At 42.3% G+C, this 23,369-nt stretch overlaps 1 protein-coding gene across 4 annotated transcripts in view; it reads right to left on the minus strand.

Annotated features, from left to right (window-relative positions):
* Positions 1 to 23,369, minus strand: part of KIAA1549L (KIAA1549 like) — a 76,233-nt gene that overhangs the window by 29,089 nt on the left and 23,775 nt on the right. For all 4 annotated transcript variants that reach the window (XM_032112108.1, XM_032112107.1, XM_032112109.1 and 1 more), the window contains exons 12-15: positions 18,695 to 18,885; positions 14,887 to 15,014; positions 6,057 to 6,235; positions 4,261 to 4,478 (exon numbers count right to left, since the gene is read on the minus strand). In XM_032112108.1, coding sequence (XP_031967999.1) covers positions 4,261 to 4,478; positions 6,057 to 6,235; positions 14,887 to 15,014; positions 18,695 to 18,885 — 716 coding nt within the window. The remainder of the gene's footprint in view (positions 1 to 4,260; positions 4,479 to 6,056; positions 6,236 to 14,886; positions 15,015 to 18,694; positions 18,886 to 23,369) is intronic.

Consider the following 23,369-nt stretch of genomic DNA (forward strand, 5'->3'; position numbering starts at 1 on the left):
TAACAGGATCTCCCACACACACAGATGGGGAGCAGAGATTTTGGTTGCTGATCCTGAGCAATGAGAGAGAAGCAGAAAAACACTCCACTGAAACAAACACCCAGCAAAGGGAACGGGAAGAGACAGAGTAGTGGGAGGAAACTGCTTGCAAGATGCTGTTTTTAAATAGCCAGTTTGGTAACTGGCCACAGCTTTCTCAGAGAGCTGTGCTCCCTGGGATTCAGCTGCTTCCAGCACAGCTCTGAGCAGCACTGGGACAAAGTGCTGCTCATCTCTGGGCATTGAGCTTCCGCTGCTGGGTGCTCCAAACCAAGGGGAAGCAAATGCAATAGAAAGGCAGAATAAAAATGAATATCCAAAATACCCAGTAATCTCATCAACAAAACCATTTCTGCCCTGGTTGCTGGTCATACAAAAACAAATGCAGCACCCCTTTGTGAAATGCAGAACACATCTGTACATATCTGCAGGAGGGTTTGCCAAATGGTGATACAGGAACTTTATGCTTCATCAAGCTGCATCTCTTAAGAAGGCTACTTCTATACCAGCAGAGTTTGAGTTGTTTTCATACTGTGTCTGGCCATTACTCATTTTTTTGCACACTCCAGAGAAGCACTGGTCCTGAAGTAGATCAGTAACAGAAGAAATAATGGCATGCTAGCTTCATTTATTAACACAGTAATTACACTGCTAGAGCCTGATACAAAGTTATCTTTGCCTAGCCATGCTATTTTTCTGCCTGGTGCAATTACTCCATTCAGAATATTAAATTAGATCAGGTCATCTAACACGTCCCTGTGCTGCTTATTTTACACAGGGGACCTGGCAGTGCTCATAGTGAAGTACGACAAGTTGCACTGTTATGTCTCAAGTCATACTTTCAAGTCACTTCATGGTTTAATGTCTCAAGAACCATCAATGAAATGAACAGACAAGACAGTCCAAATTAATTCACTGATAAATAATTCTTCAGGTATTCCAGATCTTGTTAACAGCACTTTTTGCCTTGACAGATTAGAGCAGCAGAAACTGGTTTGCAGAAATCCAGAAAGTAGGACATTTACATTGATCAGACAGGATGAAAGGTAGGACAACAAAATAGCAATTTCAAGTTTCTGATTAAATAAATTACTCAGGCGTGTACTTAGTTTTAAGGCAACTTTCAAAAACTTCTGTGTGACCTTTGATCACAAATCACCACGCTCATGTTTGAAAGTCCCAAATGCACTGCCAAAGCAGAAGACAAGCAGAGCTTTTGGAATAAGTTTCCCCTACAAAAATAATATTGGATGAATTCTTTCTTTCTATATAGTCTTTCTCTGATTATACTGTTGGTATTACCAAAAACAGGGTTATGCACAGGTCAATCAGACCTGAAAATCTTCATCTTCTTATGCCAAAGGTCTCTGAAATTTCATGTGTTTTACAATAGGTCCATAAATACTTAGTTGAGGCAGTTGTGATATATTTTCTAAGGGATTCAAATATACAGCTCTGTAAAACATGCAGATTCTTGACCTGATTACAAACTATTAAAGAAAATCCAAGAATAGTGTGTATCATCAGTAGGCTCTTAAAAATTACCTTGAGATTGCCAATTACCTCATTTAAGAGAGTTTTACTAATGAGAAAGGAGGTATGAACAGGAACAACAGGCATTCAACTGGGTTAGGAAGTGCCTTCTGGGAACACAGCTGGAATGTTTTAAAACATGAGTATTATGGTACTGATGACTGAAAGGTACCTAGAACACAAAGCTCTTTGTTCTGGAAAAAATCAAATCATTTAGCAGCAATGCTTTGTAAATCACTTTTAAATACAATTTAAAATTAATCCAAAATATAAAGGTAACCCTGAGTAATCAACTGCATCTCTATTTTCTGATATGTTTTGGAAGTGCTGTAATAATGTGACTTAAGTTGGAGGAATATATACAAAACAGGAAAGAGTAGAATAGACCTTTTCCCTAGAAACTTTGAAATCTTTGACTTAGTTTTTAGTGATATCATTTTAAAAATTGCAATTTTTCAAGTTTTAATTGCTGTAACAATGATTCAAAACAGAAAAGGTTAGAAATAATTTTTTTCAATTGTATGCTTACCTAGTTTGCTTTTAAAGCAATTTTATTTCATTACGGAAATACAATTGTGTTGATTCATTTATCAATAACCAAACTCCATATTGCCTTGTAGTACTTGGTTTTCCTCCAGCAGTGTGACATTTTAGCCATCTTATTTTTGTTAGAAAAATAAGACCAGTAATTGTCATGGGTGTTGCAGCATATCAAGTTCAGCTCCAGGTCGTAGTATGGAAATTCTAGCACAGAATTCAGAACTGGTTTGTTTGTTTGTTTGTAAACATCTGCAGCATCTGTGAAGTTCATTAAGTGTTCTGTGTCTTCACAGAAAGTGCATCAGAAATGGTTCTCTCTTCCCATGTAGGGATACAGAAAATAGATTTAACAAGTTTAGTCCAGCAGCCAGCCTTTTATGGTGCAGCTACACATTGGGATCATTCCTCCACAGCAGTTTACCTGCCTCCCAGCAGTTTATATTATGCCAGGGATCACTGTCTCCAATAGACTGTGACAGGTTTACACAACACACTGGAAAACACGCAGGAAAAATGTATGGGATCTTCCCACACACTGGCACAAACAATCAGCATTGTATTCACCAAAAAGCACATGGCTGTGTTAAAGCTTCAGTTTAATGTTTTAAACATTTCCTGTGAGCCATGTGACACATAATGAACACCCAAATTAATGCCTCAATCAGTCACTGTACATACAGCACACAGCCACACCAAAGTGTTGAGGGACCTTTCCAGCTCCCTGGACTAAATGTACTCCTCAACACGTGTTCCCAGTGCTCTGTCTGGACCTCCTGGACCTCCTGGCAGAGCAGGGCTCCCATGTAGGGAAGGCTCCATTTCTCTCCTTTTCAGTGCACAATGAATTGGAAAACTGCTCAAGGAAATGGTGCCCCAGGACCTCCAGCAAGAACATAACACAGGGCTGAGTCAGCATCTTTTCATTGACCAGTGCAGCCCTGGGAAAGAGCTCTTCCAGGGCAGTATCCCTCAGCCACTGAACTCTAGACCTACAGAAATTCATCTGATCACAACTTTTGCCCATATTCTGAGCCAACAGTGCATTTGTAATTCCCATTACAGCCTTTTTCATCTCTGTGCCCCGAGGGTAATTGCTGAAGTTGCACTGTGTGCAATGCCTGTGTCACCAGCGATGCTTTGATTGCAGTCAGTTTAAGCTCATAGGAAAATTTTGGTCTGAACTTTCCAGGAGATGGGCTGCAAGATTGCACCTCCAGGCGTGAGGGCCATTTCCAGAGGAAAGGTGCTTCAGTATCCCTTTTTCTCTCATGGATCAACTGATGCTTGTCCCTGATCACAGGAAGAACCAGAGCCCTCCTGTGCAAGGTGCAATGGCAAACACACTCTTTTACAATCCTTCACACCCCCAGAACTTCCAAGAAAGAGGAATCTGCACACTGGGCCGTGCCTGGGGTAGGACTGGTGTGATCTCCTCTTTCCAATGTGCCAGTTTGTGTTCCAGAGAGCACCAGCAACAGAGCACCCACCCACGGCAGCAGCTCAGGCACAATCAGCACCTGCACTCCCCCTACATTTCCAAAAATGGGGAGATGAATGCTACTGGTGCCATCCTCAGGAGACAGTGAAGTGTTAATCAAACATTAGTAATGTTATACAACATGCCAGCTTCACATGACAGATGAGCAAGTTACGATTTTTTCTGCTAAAGGCACAGGAAGATCACCAATAACAGGCACACACACCACCTTACAGATACTATCCCTGCAGGACTTCATGGACAACATGCTATCTCATGTCTACTGCAATAGTTACATTTAGATTAAAATAATGACAAAATAGTAATATCACTGTATTTTGAAAAAGGACCAATTCAGATGCTAACTTCCTGCCTAAAGTCTGCTCTGAGTATCACCAATAACATTACTACCACTTTTTCTGTTTACCTTTGAGAATGACTCACAAGAACTTGCAACAGTCCCTTCCCTTATCTTTTTCTTTCCATTTGTTTGTTTTTAACCACACTGCAGCTTTACCAGAGGACATGCTTTCCATGGGCTATATGAATTTTCTTCATAAAGCAGAAGGGACGAGTGACCATACAACAAACAGCTGGCTCATTAAAACAGCCCCTCTGACTCCCAGGACATCTACTCTCCTCCCAGATGAACTGCATACAAAACGTCTCACCTGTTCTTAGACTCAGCAAACGGAGATGAGACATCTGCATCTGGATCCAAAATGTGGTCAAGTTCTTTCTGGTTTTTCTCATACATCCTTTTTCTGTCTGTCAGCCCCTTGCTATTATCAACCTGTGGGAAATCATAGTACCCCTTCCTCTTGGCTTTCAGGCGCAGCTTGTTGCGGTAGTGCTCTATGTCAGACTTCTGCTTCAAAGCCTTGTTCACCTAAAAGGCAAGAAGATGTTTCAGGGCTGGTGGTGGGCTGGCTACCTCCAAAGGATATTGTCGGCGCGTGTTTGATGCGCTGCATGTGTCATCTCTCTGTACCACACCGTGCCATCTGCAAGCAGCAAGGAACTGCAAGTGAACAGAGTCACTGCATTTTTATGGCTTGGCAGATGGTTAAATAATTTTAGCCTAAAAAACCGTGTACCATTACAACAGTGACTCAGAGACACCCACTGAGGAAAAACACTGGTGGTGTCAGCCAATTGGCGTGACCCAATACTGTGCGTGCTTCGGGGCACCACAGGCACAACTCACCCATCAAAACTCTGCTGGGGTACAGAGACATCACCCCTGACTACACAAAACCTTAAAAAAGTCACCACCGATGGCTGGGGAAGAACTCCAGTGAAATGACAACAAATGTTTCTTTTATTTATATTATTTCTTACAAATCTCTTAAGGGCTCCTGTCAGAGAGGGACCTTAAAAAAGGGGGTGTTTGGTCTATCCTGGTACAGCTTAGTCCCATGGTTTCTCCTAAGTATTGAGAAAATTTCCCTCCTGCTTCAAACTGCAAGTTACTTGGAAATCAGGAATTTACTTGGGCTTTGTGCTTGCAGGGTCAAATTCTACAGTCTTCTCACAAATTACAGGAAGTGCGTGTGCAAGGGTGCACGCAGCACCAGGAGTGTCATCCTGCTGCCTTACAGAAAAGAGATGCTGAAAGCTAAATAAGTCTTTCTCTGAGTTTGGAAGGTACATGGCATGTCAGGACTTAAAATACAAGTACAAAGTGGAGCACAACAGGCTGCAGTAATCCAGGCCCACATGGGAGCTCTCATGACGCTTTTACGGTGTCCCTGGCAGCAGCCCTCCCCGCTGCCCTTAAACTGTTTTTAGCTGTTTAAATGGCTGTTGCTGTGTGAGTTTGTAAACAAGGCACCTCTGTGGCTTGTTCCCATTATGTTCAACAACTTCATAAAAGCCTCAGTGCTTTGTAAATGGGCAGCTCTTGATTAAATCTACATCAAAACACGAATATAAGTGTTGCAGTCAAAGCATGTTTTTGGCCAGCATCTGGATCAGACACTTGTGCCATCCCACTTTTTTCTTTCAAAACAACTGCACCCTCTGTGCACAGGCTGGAGCACAGAGCAAGTCCATGGTCCCACTGCACCCCTTCTCACTCTGAATGAGATGTATTGCTCAGTATAGAAAGATCAGGTGGGCACTCAGATGATCTATACATATTTTCATACCCAGCCACAGAATTCATGTAGGAAAAGATCTTATTCTGCTTTCTGCCTTCATGACTCACTTTTTTAAACAGCAGAGAAGGACATTGGGAGGGTAGGAATATAGAAAATTGCCTCTTCCAAGGTTGCAGGCATTCACAGTGCATTGTGAAAGAGCAGATCTTAAATTCTCAGATCTCTGACCCCACAATGCTAATGGAACTTTATATAGCATAAAGGTGAGAAGCTCCTAGCAGCCCTCAACTCTAACAGGCTTAAGATCGTTCTGCTGGTGCCTGTGGCCAAGGAAACACCTGGAGACACTACCAGACAGTCCTTACCTCTCCATTGATGATGGCAGACTCCTGGCTCCTCTCTGAAGCAGCATGGACAGCAGGGAGGGCCACGGGTTTGATGGCGATGAGCTGCACCGATCCCGAGGAGGTGTCGAAGGGGTCGATGGCAGACTTGGCAATGTTATCAAAGAGAATCCCTCCTTCCTCGTCATCACTCACGGCCACTAGAGCACATCAAACTCACTCAGCATAAAGACACAGACATTTCTGCTGCATGCTCAAGGGGAAGTTCAGCAAGCACACACTTTGGATTAATGATGTGCTCAAGGCACTCAAGGTGCAGGCCTGGGAGACCTTTATATTGGGAAAAACATCCCATTAGATCACAGAAAATGTTATGTATGCAAAGGATTCTCTGTCACTTCCCAAAAAAAGGCTGATTTCCAATCTGCACTAATAAGATAGAAAAAAGGAGAAGAATGAAACAGGAAATTGTATGAAAATGCCAGTGAAAATTAAAGTATCTAGGTTTCACATGGAAAGTTAATGTTTTCCTAGGTTTCATATGGAAACACACACACACAAGTGCCCATGTGCCAAGGCATCAGCAGCTACACCTGATCCAACCCAAGCATGCAGCTTTTTTTCTGTCTTATACTGCAAGAGCAAGGGCATACTCAAAATTTGCTAAAATAAGAAGGTTTATTTTTCAAAACTTATTAATGCTAAAAACGCCATTTATTAAAATAAAAGCATTTTCTGCTGTGTGTTAAAAATGCTTAAGAAACTGATGGTATCTAATCTTATGTTAATTTTTTGCTTTGCAAGCAGTACCTCAGGTCTCTGTAAAGTTAAACTGTAAAAATTTCTTAAGAGCCAGAAAAAGGCTTCTGTAAATCTTTAAAATTAAATAGCATGGCAAAGCATCTTTAGTTTCAGATTTCTATAGAAATGGATAACTCCTTCACATGCAATTGGGCCCTTTCTCCTCCAAATTTTCTTTGCAAACCTGCATCACCTTGTCAGCCGTTGAATCTGAAACCTCTTACCCACATTTTGAAGTGAAAGAATGACACTAAAGCATGAGCAGAAATTCTACAAAGAGATCCTTGCAAACATGTTTGAATAATTATGCTATTAGAGGGAAGAATGGTTGCTCCATCTCCTCACTGACAGGAGCAGAGATCCTCTGCTAAAGAACAAAGTGGTCTGCTCTAAATTTATTTCCTCTGAAAATACACTCTGCTTTAATATTTAATCACTGCACAAATTACAATGGACTTGTATAAACTCAGTAGTTTAGACAGCCAATGATTTTGGTAAGAAAATATTTGACAGCAGTAACATAAAAGATGAACCCTCTGAGTAAGCTCATTATCTCTATCTGTGCTCAGTGTAACTGGAGCTGGCACCACTTGAGCTTTTGAGCAATAGATGGGTTAAGTCACTCTGTCATTAAATATTGTCCCTGCAGCTCCACAGAACTGTCCAAACACAATAGAGCCTTTAGTGGGTCTGGAGTCCCCTTGTCCCTCCTGGGGCTGTTCAAACACTCCAGATGTGTGTGCTCAGCAGAGCAAGCAGCTCATGAGCCCGGCTCAGTGACAGGACCCCGGACTGCCAGGGACCACCAGGACACCACAGCAGCAGGACCAGAGAACGAGGGGATCCTCGCCTGGCACTGACCACACGTGAGCAGGGAGGCAGTCACGTTACAACGAGTATAAAAGCGAAGCATGGATGCTCCTCTCTGGGGGGATTTTGAAACCCAGCACCCACAGAGAGCTCAGCTTGCTGCAGAGGCATGGGGTGTCCCCCCAGACCTCGTTTCAGGATCAGAAACCAAGAGTTTTTCTTAATGAAACAGAATTCCTCTAGGACTCATTAAAGAAAAGAAAAAATTAAGGGTAAAAAGAATCAGAAACCACAGATGGTAACTAATTCTGATGTGGAGCACTAACACCACAGAGCACCCTCAGTTTCAGCCCTCTCAAAGGTGAGCACATCTCCTGCACCTACTGCAGTGCTACCGGGATGGACATGAGAGCCAAATGGGACTAGAAACTGGAATTTTATTCCACCTTAGCTTTGAGTTTGTTCATTAACTGGCATTTACAATCTAAAAGTAGGGTTTTTTCCCATTGCCCCTTTTCCACTGGTAGGTGATAAAGCGAGCCTGTGATCTGCAGTCATTGGCACACTGCTATAATGTGTGTTGGCACTGAACCACAGCAAGCACTGGGAATTTCATTATTTGCTTCTATCCATCGCCCAAGAGAATTTACAGCAACCATTTATAACATGACTGAACCACAACAAGCTCCAAACTTCGAGGAACAAACCAAAGGAAGTTCAGAGAAACATGGGAAGTTTTTTTGCTGTGTATCCCTGCTCTGGGCCAGTCCACCCATCCCAGCATCTCAGCTGGGTGAGCAACTGGCCAGCACTTCAGAGCAAACTTCAGAGAACTGCCCACATACTCTTTATAGTCACTCATGATAAGCACCCTTGCTTATTATAGTTAGCAACATGGTTTAAAAGCGATGTTTTAGATTTCTGTTTTCAAACAGATGCATTCCAGCATTATTGTGGAGTCGTTCCACTCGTGCCTCTGTGTGAGCACAGAGTGAGACTTAAAAGCTCAGTGGCAGAAAAGGGAAAAACCCAACTTAATCACTACTTAACAGCAATTTCCCATCTCTGAAATATCTCGTGCTAGACAGCTCATGCCACATGACCCACTGAGATTGAATTACTCCTCATAATCTTTCTGTGACTGCAGCACATGAAGATCTATCCAGAGCAATCATTTATTCGGGTCGAGTGCCAGTTGCAGTGAAGAGCAGCGTGGCACTGGGTCCTTGAGGAGCAGGACCATCCCTGAAGCTCTGTCTCCACACCACTGCAGCTCTCAGTACACAAGATTTGCTCCGTGCACGCTGCCCCAGGGATGCTGTCGTCCCATTTCTGTGCAGCTCTGCGCTACTTCCAGCCGGCAATGCCAGCAGGTGGTGCTACCCACTCGTGACCAGCTGGTCCCATGGAAAAAGGGCTGTGGAACTGCAGCTCTGAACGGTTAAAAAAACCATTAGACAGGTAAAGTATTCTATTTTTACCTAGTTAATGATTTAGTGTAAAAAAAAAAAAAGTGATACTTTTGTCAGACAAATATTTCAATGAGGGCCACAAAAGATTCCTTGTCTCCTCTCTCTTTCCCTCTACCTTGTCTTTCCTCCCCTCTACCCCATCAAAATATGCTGGAAGGGAGAAAAAAAAAGACTGAAACGCTTACACATTAAAAACAATAAATTAATTAAATGAAAGACATTTAAATTGCCTGTGAATCAGGTAACCTTCCAGCCAAACATTTGAAACACAGATTTGTGCTGTCCTGCTGAGAAGCAATCATTTGAAAGATTTTGGAAGTCCTCAGTAAAAAAACTGACAGCAATAGAGAAAAACACAGAAAGTCAAAACCTGGGAAACACCTGCAAGCAGGTGGACATGCTCTGCCTTGTCTTACATCACTCAACAAAGTATTTTTGAAGATTCCTTTTACATGAAGGGAAGGCAAACATTGCAACCATACCTACAGAATATACCTACAGTTTGACAAAGAGCAAATAATGTCACATGTCTAAAATAGCTCCTTAGGAAAAAGTCCAGGTATTAGTATTTCAAACAGAAATCCTGACTCCTGAATGTGATTTAATAACGGGGAAGTAATTTTCATTTTAGAGAAAATCTCCATATATATAAAAAACCCAGACATTTTTCTGTATCATCCAAGTCATTCTATTGATCAGATGACTACCTACAGAAAATTACAAACAAGAGCTCTTATCAATAAAGAAACATCTATTTCTGAAAGAGTTTATAGGCCTTTAAGCAAAACACAAGTTTCCTAACATTAGTATCTGAACCTATCCAGGACAGAAGTACCTCTCTGGAAGATACTGCAGGTAACAGAAAACACACTTGTGTACACACACACCCTTTCAAAAGTGCACCCAGCTCTGAGACAGTGCAACGCCAAACCTCTCACAAACAGCACAAATATTATCTTTTCAGAATCAGCCAGCTTACAGACTAACGGAAACAGCTCATGATTCCTCCTGGACAGTATTTCCTTAGGTGTAAAGTCTGCTAAAAGCACAGTGATGTGCCTAGGGTGTTGGAGTCCTGGGTTGGGTTGGGATCCTGAAGCAGAAGCCACCTGAGGAGGTCATTTGAGATGTCTAAACTGGTATTTGCAGGTTTTCTATGAAACTGTGTACACACAGTGAGCACTTGTGTCTTAGCTGCTTGTTTTGCTCCCTTTCCAGGAAGGTTTCCTGCCCTTACAAGCAGAAGGTTCTCTCTCTGTGCCTATGTCTTCTCCTCCAACCACATCTGCCTCACTTCTAAACATCAAAGTCTTTCAAAAAGAGGCCACATATTTCATAATGTTTGCAGTGAATCCATCACCCCTTTTCTTGGCTGACACTTCTGTAATAAGTAGATATATTAAAATTGTTTAACTGATAGGGATAATGAACATACAAAAGATAGGGAAGGCATGAGATCCCACAACAGAAGCTTCTTTAAGGAAGTGGTGCCCTAGGAGTTCTAAAAACCTTTGCAGAAATAGTTTTCTGTTTGCACAATAAAACTGTACATTTGTCTTCTTCAGTGCTGACATATTAGTGAAAAACCTCAGCCATCCAGACTGCCCCTGAATCTGATGGCATCAACATCTACATGCTCTTTATTCTATTGCTTGGATGAAAACTCCTGTCAGGCTCAATTAGTAGCAGAGTAAAGGTCATCCAGAGGGGAAGGCAAACATGAATGAAGAAATATTTATTTGTGTGATCATTTGCAGATCCCAGATCCCTCAGAGATCTGCTAAAACAGGCACCTTAGCAACACAGCATGCAGTATTTTTCTGCCATGAGAAAAGCAACCAAAAAGACAGGGTCAAAAAAAAAAAGAAACGGTATTGAGTAAGTCTGAAGCAGGATGCTAGCAGGGTCACAGGGCTCTCACTATTTAAAGCAAATAAACAACAAAAAAAGGGCAGTGGAAGAAATGGAAACAGTAAGGAGAAGAATTTAGTCTGCATCACTCAAGCTGAAATCTTGGAAGAAGAAAAAAGGGAATCAATGTGTAAAGCTTCTGGGCGGTTCAATAGCAACTGGTGCCAATGCACAGGATTTCAGCTAAATAGGTGGATTTTGTGTATTCTTGGGGCTTTTTACCCCCCTGTGGTTAAATGTAGTAAATTACTCCAGAAGGCCTAGGAGTTCACTGTGAGGAGGTGAAGAGTCAGATGAAATCCCTACTTAACACCCTCTCTGGGCAAAACGAAGCTAATGCTTCAGGATGAGGGAATGGATGATGAAATGGATGATGATTGCTCTACAACAAGAATTCTTCCCAGCAGCCTGATTTCTTAGCCTTTCAAAGACACAGGCATCAGGAAGGGGAATCGTCCCACTTCCAATCTGCACAGGTGCTCCAATGCAGTTGTCAGGGCTCCTTCCTGGCTGGGCCTTACCTCCAGAGATCTGTCCCAGTTGGCCATGACCCTCTGGAAGCAGCCTTTCCCACTCTGACTGGTACTCTGCCCAGTACAGAAAAGGCAGAAGAAGGGTGCTGGATGTCTGCTGGGATCCACCAGCTCCCCCAGCTAACCCTGTGTCCAAGCTGCTACATCCCTGCCACTGGACAACATTGCTGTTGCCATATTTCATTTTATTTTGAGTCACCACAGACAACTGCTCAGAAATTCAGAAAAACAGGCTCTGATGCTGAGCTGCCACATCAGACAGACTGAAAACTAGTGGCCCACGCTTCTGTAGAATAAAGGAGGCAGTGTATCATAGCTTGGCTGAGTGACATCCAAAAATCCCTTTGATTTTAGCTAAGCCAATAGTACAGACAAGTTTTTCCGCCTGCTACTTCGCTCCTACAGACAGCTCTTGCCTGGACAAAGGAAATTATACTCTTAGAGACTGATATTTTAAAAAGGAGTGAGGCCCTTGACTGAATGACTTCTGAAAAGTTATATTTGTTTTCAAAGACAGTGTCCAAATGATTGGAAAATGAGAAGTTGGTCCAGTTTCTTACACAAGGAAGTTTGACTCTTTGGGAATGCTGCTTGTCCATCTCCACCTGTGATGATGAAGTTTAAGTACAAATCTGAGCTCAACTACACACGTTCTTAGCCCAAAACCTGGGGAGTCACAAGCTTCATTGAGAATTGATAGCGAATCAAAACTTTTGTATTTCTCTAAAAAAAGAAGCGAGTACTCACACTCTTCCAAAGACACTTAAAGGTTGAAAAACAACCTATATCAATTTCATTGGCTTCATCTGGTGAACAGCTGGTGAAAGGAAAGGTTGTACTGTGGGCTGCTTTAGTTCTCTAGGTCTGAGTTGGGTTCAGCCATTTGCTTCTCCCTGAATGACGTTTGGCCTGATAAATGACAGGTAGAACTGCTAATATCCTGTTATTCTCTTCCACATTCTCTTTCAAACCCATCTCAGAAATTGCCAGTACCTCTGTTGGCTGATTCATCCATATTACAGTCCTCTAACATACATAATTTGGCACTTTTAAAAAAATGTTTTCATTTTTTTTAAGTGTCAAAAGTAAATGAATGTAGAATTCATCAACAATCAATTAGAAAGAAAAGTTTCTATTAATATAATAATAAGTGCTCTTCAAGAAAAAACATGCTGTTATCTTACAAAAGCTTATCACTGTTTGATTCAAGTAGATACTTTGTGTTTTCTGTAGAAATAACGCTCAGCTGAAGAATTCTCCTGATCCTCCAAAGCATCAGGTCCTGAAGCCAAGCCTGTCACTGTGCTGGTTTCACATTGTTCACTCACAGCCCTGACACACTCCATTTGGAGTCAATTTTGATACAAGCCATATCGAATTTACGTACTGAGGTAACATCCAGTGCTGTCATTTCTCCCTGTAACTAAATGTCAGCAAGAAATAGAATCTAAAATTGGTGTGTAACTATGGCAACTAATGAGCCATTCTGACTTGGAGTCCCCAAATCCAACATGTGACCATCAAGGGATTCATTCCAGTTTGAAGACGTTGCTTGTCAGAGAAGAAAATCTGCTGCTGCTTTTGCCGACGTGCGTGTGAGAGCCACCAGCCGACAGGCAGGCTGGGGAGCTGGAGCAGGCTCAGGCAAACAGCTGCGAGAAAAGCAGCTTCCTTCTTAAACTGGACAACTTTAAAACAGACAACTTTCTGCAGATGCTGATCACACTGGGTTAAGGTAAAACCCTGCAGAAAGAACAAACTGTCAGAGATAATAACAGTGTTCGTAATCACAGCACGGGGGAGCAAAGCGCAGGGTCTGCGATGAGAAGTAATGAGTGCATTGAGGCTTTGTTTTTTAATTTCAACCTCAATAGGCATTTGGGATCACACAGCTCCAAGCTGAACTCCATTAATTCTGATAAGAGGAGGTCATTTCATCTCTCATGACCACATCCTCCTTCTCAGAAGCTGTTCTGAAAGGCCTGTTTGAGGAAACTCTCTTAAACGTACCTTAAAAGATATGCCTACAGCTAAAAAGTTCCCACCTCTTTACCATGGAACAAGGTATTTATTCCCCTTCATATCTGTGCCAGATGACCCTTTTTAGGGCCATGGCAGTCGAGGGAAGAGATTTCCCCCACAAGGAGCTGAAGTCTCTACCAGGAGGGCTCTGCAGATAAGGTGTCTCATGCACAGGTTCCTCCTGAATTCTAATGAAACTAATCTTTAAAATAAAGGGTCACTGTTTCCTTATACTACATTCTGAGGTTTATTTAAGTAGCATGTGTATGTTCCAGAAATGCACTACAGTCCAGATCAGAAGAAAGGATGCTAGATGCTAGTCAATTCTTAAAGAAAAACAAAAAAACTTGAGTTATTACCAATTTTCTTTGAAGATGTAAAACCTAACAAAACAAAAAATACCTTCACTAGATTATTTTGCCTACCCATGTAAACAGCACCTGGCACTGGTTTGGCTTTCCTGAGTGGGTAAGAAAAAAGACATCAGAAATTATAGCTTTTAACTGTGGAAAACATAAATGTTATTGTCTTGTAAAGTGAGATACATTTGACACAGTGAAAAAATAATTAACCCACTTGAAACTTAGAACCTGTTAGCCACTGTTTTCTATTTGTAAGGAAAACACAGCTATGGGAACAAAGCTATAACTCAGGAAAAATAAGCAGAGAGAAGAAAAGGAAGGAAGAAAGGGGATCCAGCACTACTTTCATCAGATGTTCCTGGTCCACCTTGAGTCACAAGGTCACCATCATCAAGCAAGGTCTCCTAAGAAACATGCAGCATGATATCCCAGGTGCATCAGGAAAAGCTGCCAGTAAGTGTTAATGACAAACAGGTGTGCCAAGGATGTGAGGAAAGATAAAGCACTGGCTGTTTCACACTTTCTCAAATTAATGTTTATCTAATTAATTCAGCTTCATCAGATCTGGGCCAGCTTAGAAGCAGCAGCAGAGGAAATTAATATCTTAGTGATCTACACAACAAAAAAAGCTGTAAACCATGTCCACCTACTAAGCAGCATCATGTCTTCATTAGTTTACTGGCATTTCAAGAAAAAAGAAAAAGGGGAAAAAAACAAAAAAGCAAGAAAACTTGCAAGGGCCCACACAAAGAGCAAACAACACAATGTTTCATGGGATCTGGAGAAACAGCTACAGCAGTAAAGGGCAAGGAGAAAACCCAAAAATGAGCCACACACACAAAATGCCCCATGACGGCTGAAGGTACCAGAAATTGGTTTCAGCATCCCTGGTGCCTGTGTGGGTATGGCTGTGGGAGTGACCACAACAAACACTTCTCACCGTTCCTTTTCCTTCCTTCGTCCTTCGCCACTTTTTGGGGTGCCATCACTTTCTGCAGGGAGCTCCGGCCGGAGCTGGGCTTTCCCGACCCATTGCTGAGGATGGAGCCATTCTGACTCGGGGACTGGCTGCAAGTAACCATAGCAACAAGGCAGGACATGAGTTCTTCCTGCTAAACCTCATTTCAAGGTTATTTCATTCGCACAGTTTGCATCACTGAGTTTTTAAGTCTGATTTGGTACCAAAAGGAGACAGAATACAAACAGCACACAGCAACACAGTAAAGGTAGGAGCAGAGTGATGGGAGGTGAACACGACTTTCTCAATTAGTTCAGGGCTGATGGGCATCTTGGTGGCTTGGAATGCAACTGCTCCTCGTGCACAATCCCCACAATGATAAAAGTGCCACCACAGAGGACAGAAAGTCCCATTGTCAATTCAGTGTCATTAACCCAGAAAAAGTAAAGTAGATCTTTGTTTTTGGATGTATGGCTAAACCAATTCCTTTATTTAGCCTGCATTTACAGTCAAACATTGTCAGCCACAATGCAAAATTCACTCACTCACTTTGCACTTCTGCACACACAGCATGATAAGATTAATCCTCCTTTTCTCCTTTTGGCACATAACCTGGTTTAACTGGCACAATTGTTGGCTGAAACCCCTGAGAAAATGCTTGCTTTAATCAGCCATTGCATATCCTTATCCTGAAACTGGTCCCTGCCCAGGGTGAGGAGGGAGGCCAGGGCAGAACCACTGTGCTTCAGTCCCAGTGAGGAGCAGGGACAGAAATGAGCAGCGTGCTCTGGGCTGCACTGGGAGCAAGCTCCCACCAGAGCTTTTTGGGGTGGACAAGTAACTCAAATCCTAATGTACAGTTGGGAAAAGCAGGCCAAAGTAGAAAATAGTACATTTGGTGCTAGTCCACATCCAGACACAATCACATTTTTTGTTCATGTGAAACTTGCCACAAAGGGAATGAAAAGTCTCCACAGGACCTGTGTAGTTATTCACAAACCTATCTGCAATCTACCACTGAATTGTCATGGCTAGTGACAGGGTGATGTAAAGAGGTTACATTAGGGAAAAAAAATGGACCTAGTCACAGAGGCTTCCATTTACAGAGAAAAAGAATCAAATCAAATTCTATTGCTGTCACAATGGTTTTATAACCAGAAAATGGTACTAAAACAAAACAACTGTCAAAACCATCCTGTAAATCATTGCCAATACTGTATCATCTGCTTGAAACCCTCACGTCTGGCCACCCTGTTTGCTATAAGTAGAAAACATTTACTGTGGTCAGAACAGCAAGGGACAAATATGAGAAAAGCAACTCTTGGGGATTCCCTTTCGAAAATTGCCTAGGTGGAAATATGTATAATTTGAGACAGGCCCTTTCCAGCTACAGGGCTCTAGGAGAACTCAGTATGCAACCCAGCTCAGTCCAGCCTGAGGGTTTCCTTGTGAAGTTCTACTGAAAATAAATATTCTTGAGAAGAGGGATTCCTCCCCTATAAACCTGTCTGTCTCTGTTAAATGAATAATCCCAGCCCAGTAAAAAAATTCATCCAGGGACATACCAACACCTGAAGAAAATCTGCTCAGCATGGGAACACAGAAAAGAAGTGAGCATGGATAGCTTGCACAACTATTTTTGTGGTGACGCTAATCTAAATATTCATCCTTTTTAAGTGGCCCTCATATTATTAACTGAGAAGTTTCCTTCAGTGGTGATAGCAGAGAAGATACTCTGATCAGTTACCAGCCACTTCATGGCTGTCTGGTTTGAATTGCCCTTTCCAGGCTGTAAAGTATCCTGAATGAAAGAGCAAACACATAAAGGTCAAGAAATATTTCTTCATCTTCAGCAACCATTAAATTCCATTTCCAGACACAGCTCCTGGGAATGAAAAATACTGAAATTCTACATGTTCTCACTTACTCAAGTAATCACCCTGAAGGAGGGAAAACTAACTCTTAGTTATTTGCTTAGAAGGGCACCAAGGTTCAACACATTTTATGAGAATAACTTTCCTGGATCAATTTTGCTTATCAGCATTTGTTTAAAATGGTGCAGATTAAGTGGGGGATTTCTGCACTCACTCAAAGGACTGAGTGAAGTGCTTAATCACTTTGGTTAGAGGATTAATTAATAGAGCTGGTTTACATTTTTTATGTGTATTTACACATGGCTTTGGAGAGGCTTCAGAACATTTTAAAGAACAATTCCTGCAAAGACTTAACCTGCCCAGCCCCAGCAACCACTGCCGGTGTCAGGGTCATCTTCCATTTGTCACTTCTTCAGAGGATGGAAGGCTTTGAAAAGGACAAGTGCTGTTTGTTTCACGTGGACTGTGAACCTAACCCTCACATTTCAGTGATTTATAGCGTGAACACCTCCTCACTGGCATTAAATGGCAGAATTTAAATGGCCGAACAGTTTACATCCAAATGCAGCTGGCTCACTCTACTGTACTCCCTGCAGACAGCCCTTTCCACATTCCAGGTGATTTCCTACACAGCAGAAGTATGACAAACCAGGCACCAGCTCAGGATCCTTCTGTCTCCGTTTTTCTGCAGGGAAAACCTTAGCTGATGACTGCTGGGGATGCCTACCCCCAGATGAGCAGCATGGTGAGTTCTCCAGCCCCCCACCATGCCAGCTGACACCTTCCCCTTCCAGCGTGTCACAGTGTGCAGCAACACTGTGCTGAGTTTTCCAAGCTTTCCCATTATTCCAAAGGGGAAAATATTGGACAAGATGAGGTGACCCAGCTAGGAAGGCTTGATTTTCTCTAGAATTTCCCTGCACTAGTCAGCTGTTTTTCTCCTATGTTATCAAATCCCTTCAAGAGGCCAGGCCTGTGTAATTCCTGTGAACTACACAACTGTTACCTCCATTCAGGCTGTTTACCTAACAGGTTTATTTTCCTCTCTTCCCTTCAGTACCATTCCTCAGCTCCACTCTAATTTAATACCAAGGAGAGTGGGTCAAGGAAAAAATGGCCTCAAAGCATGCAAAACAAATGACCTTCTATTCAGCTATACTGTGGATGGTTGAGGGCAGACATGAGGTAAAACTTCCTGACAGGAAAGGCAGAAGAGAACAGATTGCTGGATGAGGCTGTGACTACCCCACCAGTGGAAGACTTTAAAATAAGGCAGATAAAGTTGAGTTAGGGAGGTGTTGGACCCTGCAGCAGAGAAGAGGAGCCATATAGCTTCCTGGGGATCTTGAATCCATGATCCTACAACCCTAGAGACTCCACATGAAGAGAGTGCAAATCTGGGACACTTTACCCTAGACATTGACATCATCTAGTCTATTCTTACACTTCAGAAGTTTTGTCCTGCTGTAGACGCTTTGGATCTAGAGGTCTTCCATAATTTAGTGGGTATTCAGGGTTTTCCCTTCTGCTAGTGAAGGCATGGGGTCCAATTCTGGAGTGACAGAGCCTGCCAGTGGAGTTTCAGCAACTGACAGTGGCTAAGGACCTGTCTTTTGGTTCCTTGAGAAATTATCAGTGTTCACGCTACAGGTCCCATGTTCCATTTGGGCTCATCTCTTATGCAACACCAACATCCATATAAAAGCCACTTCACCTCCTCTGTGAAGACTTTATTTGGTTTTATCTCATATTTTTCAGCAATTTTACACATCCAGCACAGACCAGCATTATGCCAAGGATACATCACAGAGGAGCCATCTGCCACACACAGAGCCCGGCTGCCAAACCTTACAGCAGCCATCAGCACATATCCTATTAAACCCCTCTGTGGAAAGATCCCAGATGCCAGTCCATACCTTTTCCTTGTTTCATTGGATTTGGCAGTTTTGATGGTGCTCCCATCCTGGGTGGTTTCTCTCTCCTGGGAGGCAGGAGCATCTCTGACTGGAAGTGGAAGTATGACAGTCTCCTGAGTCACAGGTAAAACCTCATCCTCTGCTCCCTGCTGACCCAAGTGCTGCTTGGCATAGTCAAAGCCTTGTACTGGCTGCAGAAAAATAGGAGAAATAACAGAAATTTCCAGCATGTATTAGATTCAATATAAATTTTCAAATTCAATGTAGAATTTTTCACTACTCCTTAACTTTTTAAGTTATGTGACAGGTAAAAATATGTAGATTACCATGTGAATGGCCAACATGAATCCAATTTTCTGATGAAATCTCCATTCCATACATTTTAAACATGATTAGTTAGTATAAAATTGATCTTGGCTAACCTTTCTTACCCTGCTGTAACACCCCCAGAAATTACTTTGACAGACAGTGGAAGAATGAGGATGTGGAAGAAGAAAAAATTAGGAGTAAAAAAAAATAAAACCACACAGAAAACGTTCTCTGACAAAACCCTTGTGTTTCCAAAGAGGGTGGGAGTAATTTAGTCCCAGTCAAGCCAAAGTAAAAAAGCCACACATCAGAAAGTTTCATGGACAACATTTTCCAGAAAAGAATCTTTTTCAGATCAGTGAAATTATATTTCCTCTGACTTGCCAATTGCCTACTGGGAAGGATATTACTGACTTCACTTGTTTCTCTTGGGAAGTGAAGAGCCTTGCAGCAGGGCAGTTCTCACCCAGCAGAACTAACACATGCCTTCTGGGCAAAGCAGCCAAAGGAAAGGTGGATTCTCTCCATGGAAAAATTAAACATTTAGACAAAACTTGACTTTCCAAACTGCATTTTCAATTGGAAGGAAAAGAGAAGGGAAAAAAACCCCCAAACCAACTCACATTATCTGTTGGAAAAAAAAAATATGACAAAAAAATTACTCAAAGAAATTCCTGACCTCCTCTGGAAAAGATGCTCTTGATACACTAAATTAAAGGAATTTACCAGAAACTGGAAGGTTGCTTTTCCTGAAGCAAAAAGACGATTGACAAAATGCTAAAAAAGGACCACAAAACACCTCAAAGTTGAGAAGTCATGGTTTTAAACGTCACACACACTTTGGGAAATACTTTGGAATTAGTTCATGACTGATTAGTCTCTCCAGGTTCCTGTCATGTCTGAATATTTTAGCTCCAGAAGAAAATCAGCAGGAGAAAAAAAAACTTGCTGTTGGCACAGAAAAAGAACGAGCTCTGAAAAGCATTTTCTCTTGTTGTGTACCTTACTAAATCTGGGCTGCAGCTCTGAATTCAGATACACTTCACAGGTGATCTCAGTTTGAAAAGAATGGGGCTGTCTTTTGCTTTTTGAAACATAATACATGTGGATCTGCACAGCATTCCCAGTCTCCTGTTCAGACTGAGGCTCCTAATGTGTTTCCATACTTCAGCATTCCTCTGATAAGGAGCTTCAGTGCATTAAAGAGTGGAATGCTGATATGGGAGAGCAGACAACTCCACAAATCACCCCCACAGAACTTGCAACATATCAGAGAAATGCTAATTCACCATCACCCCTCCATGGCAGGCAGGGTATCACAAAGCAGCCACCAAATGAGCTACAGAGGCAGCAAATGAAGGAAGGGAAGCAGAAGCTGTGTGAAGGACAGCTAGGAAGAAATACTGCACAACATTCTACATAATAATATTGTTAATCAAAATAATGTTTTTCAACCTCATTATAAATATTAACTGTCAGGTAAGACTCCCTTTAGATACTCTGCAAAAAAGGTAACAAGAGAGAAGAGGCAATTAAATCAGTTATTTCTCCCTCAATGCCTTTGAAAAGTAAAGTAAGTTTCAACTTATACTTCATCTCTTATTAAAAAAAAAAAAAAACACCAAAAAAATCCTCCAAACAAAAAACAAACCAAACCAGAAACAGCAGGACATGAGAATTACTTAAAAATTCTTCAGTGTCCCAGCTCAGATCTGCCAAATAAAGAAAATGACAGATTATTTTAATCAGAATTCTACTTACCACCATGTCCAGTAACAAACTGCAATAAAAGGAGAGCTCAGAAAGTCATCCTCATCAGCAGGCATATTGCATTAAATAAAATTTGCTCTTGGATGCCTGCTCTGTAAAAGCCCACAAGAGCAGATGGCTCTGCCACCCCTGAAGGGAACTGGCAAGGCTAAGTCACGATCAAGCACTGCAAGCGGAGATGTCCAATACATCCAAAATACTGACAAAGACTGAAGGACTGAGATGCTAATATTGCTTTTGAAATAATTAATGGATAATGAGACTACTAGATTACACTGCCTGGCAAAGAGCAGACTGAATTTGGAGAGTTGTTCCTGGGACTCTTTTTCCTTGTAATGATCGTGAAAAGGACACTAAAGAGAAAAAAAAAAAAAAAGACAGGACAGGACGGAAGGAAAGGAAAGAAGGGAAGGGAAGGGAAGGGAAGGGAAGGGAAGGGAAGGGAAGGGAAGGGAAGGGAAGGGAAGGGAAGGGAAGGGAAGGGAAGGGAAGGGAAGGGAAGGGAAGGGAAGGGAAGGGAAGGGAAGGGAAGGGAAGGGAAGGGAAGGGAAGGGAAGGGAAGGGAAGGGAAGGGAAGGGAAGGGAAGGGAAGGGAAGGGAAGGGAAGGGAAGGGAAGGGAAGGGAAGGGAAGGGAAGGGAGGAGTTCGGAAGGAATTCGGAAGGAAGGAAGGAATTCGGAAGGAAGGAATAAGGAAGGAAGGAAGGAATAAGGAAGGAAGGAAGGAAGGAAGGAAGGAAGGAAGGAAGGAAGGAAGGAAGGAAGGAAGGAAGGAAGGAAGGAAGGAAGGAAGGAAGGAAGGAAGGAAGGAATTCGGAAGGAATTCGGAAGGAAGGAAGGAATTCGGAAGGAAGGAAGGAAGGAAGGAAGGAAGGAAGGAAGGAAGGAAGGAAGGAAGGAAGGAAGGAAGGAAGGAAGGAAGGAAGGAAGGAAGGAAGGAAGGAAGGAAGGAAGGAAGGAAAAGAAAGAAGAAAGGAAGGAAGGAAGGGAAAGAAAGAAGAAAGAAATGGATGCTCAGCCCCTCCTGTCTATTTGTATACCCAGGTACAGTTCCACTGACATTTCTTCTCTGTGCCCTTTATCAAACTGATAAGGCTTGTTTTCCCATAATCTGCAGTACTTGCTTTTGCTTGTGGGTCTTGGACTACAGATCTTATCTCTCTTTACCTGCAAACTTATTCTTTCATGGTCTAAAAAAAAAAACCAAGGTGAGGGGGCAAATGAGATTCTAGACTTTAAAAAAGCATGCTGTGAATTAGAAAACAAGGGAGGGAAAAATTAACATCCATCCAAAACCTCAAAGCAGAAACAGTTGCTTAAAATAAAAACAGCATTGAAATAACATTAAAATAAAATCCCATCAGAATTTCACCAATTTGAATTTATACTTCTTTTTATTTTCCATCTAGAGAGAAAATTGAAAAAAATGGTAAGTCCCTTTTCCCTGCAACTGCATCCAGATGTCTCTGGCTGCTGAGGCAATTCAGAACAGCAATACAATTCCCAAGAGAGATCCTATAAACTCCGCTACACGTGAGAGGTCATTTTGCAAACTTCATTTATTTACCCTTCAGTCTGCTACAACACAAAAGTCACGCCTTAATTACCAGGCACAGGCAGCAGCCCTGCTGCTCTGCTCCATCACCTCCCCCTGCTGCACACGGATATTTAATGCTAAACGTGTCATTACCCTGGCGCTGTGTCCGTGCCTCCTGGCCGTGGGATGTGGCAGCTCTGCTCCAGCAGGACCCGCAGCCTCCTGCAGGACTGCAGCACCCAGCGGCTCTGCCCTGCCAGTCCCCTTGGAACAGGGCTTCTGGAGCCCTAGCGCAGGAAACAGCACCGCCAGAAAACAAACACACCTGAGATGCCAGGGTGCAGGCATCCCATCGTATTCTTCTCTCCTCCCCACGCAGTTTGCTGGATGTTCAAAAGGTATCGCAAAATTGCTCCGGCGATTCAACACCAAATCTCGGATGCACAGAAGCAAAATACTGAAACGGCTGCTTAAACTACAAATCACTCCACTTCGAGCAGAGTCAGCATTAATCAGCACTCTCAGGCACTTTCCACAGCCATGAAATACAACAGACTCATTTTAAATGTGACATGGATATGTGCTCATCAGCTATTTGTATTCCCAAACTGCATGAATTGTGGCAATTACAGTTCAAGCAATTACCACTATCCCTAATGGTGGAATTAAAAATTAAAATAAAACTCTTCTTTTCAAAATGACCTTCTTTCATTATCTTCTTGAAATATGTTTCTTAGCCTTATTTTAATTAAAGGTACTGAAATCAGGAATGACCAAACCAGTCCATTGCCAGTCCCACTGCAGGATTTATCTTCCACAGTCCATATACCAGCGTAAACTCTAAACTAGACCTGGCAGAACCTTTCTGATGGAGCCATCATTGTGAAACTAAATGGAAAGCAATTTACCTTTCATTTGTAAATGCATCACTTTTCAGATAATGAATTAAATTAAATTTTATGGAGTCTCAAAATAAACCGGAAAGGGGAAATGCACTCTGGAAGTGGACCTTCTGCACTCTGGCTGCAATGTGAACAAACCTGCAGGAAAAGCTCCTGAA

The sequence above is a fragment of the Corvus moneduloides genome, chromosome 6 (assembly GCF_009650955.1).
Source record: "Corvus moneduloides isolate bCorMon1 chromosome 6, bCorMon1.pri, whole genome shotgun sequence".
NCBI lineage: Eukaryota > Metazoa > Chordata > Aves > Passeriformes > Corvidae > Corvus > Corvus moneduloides.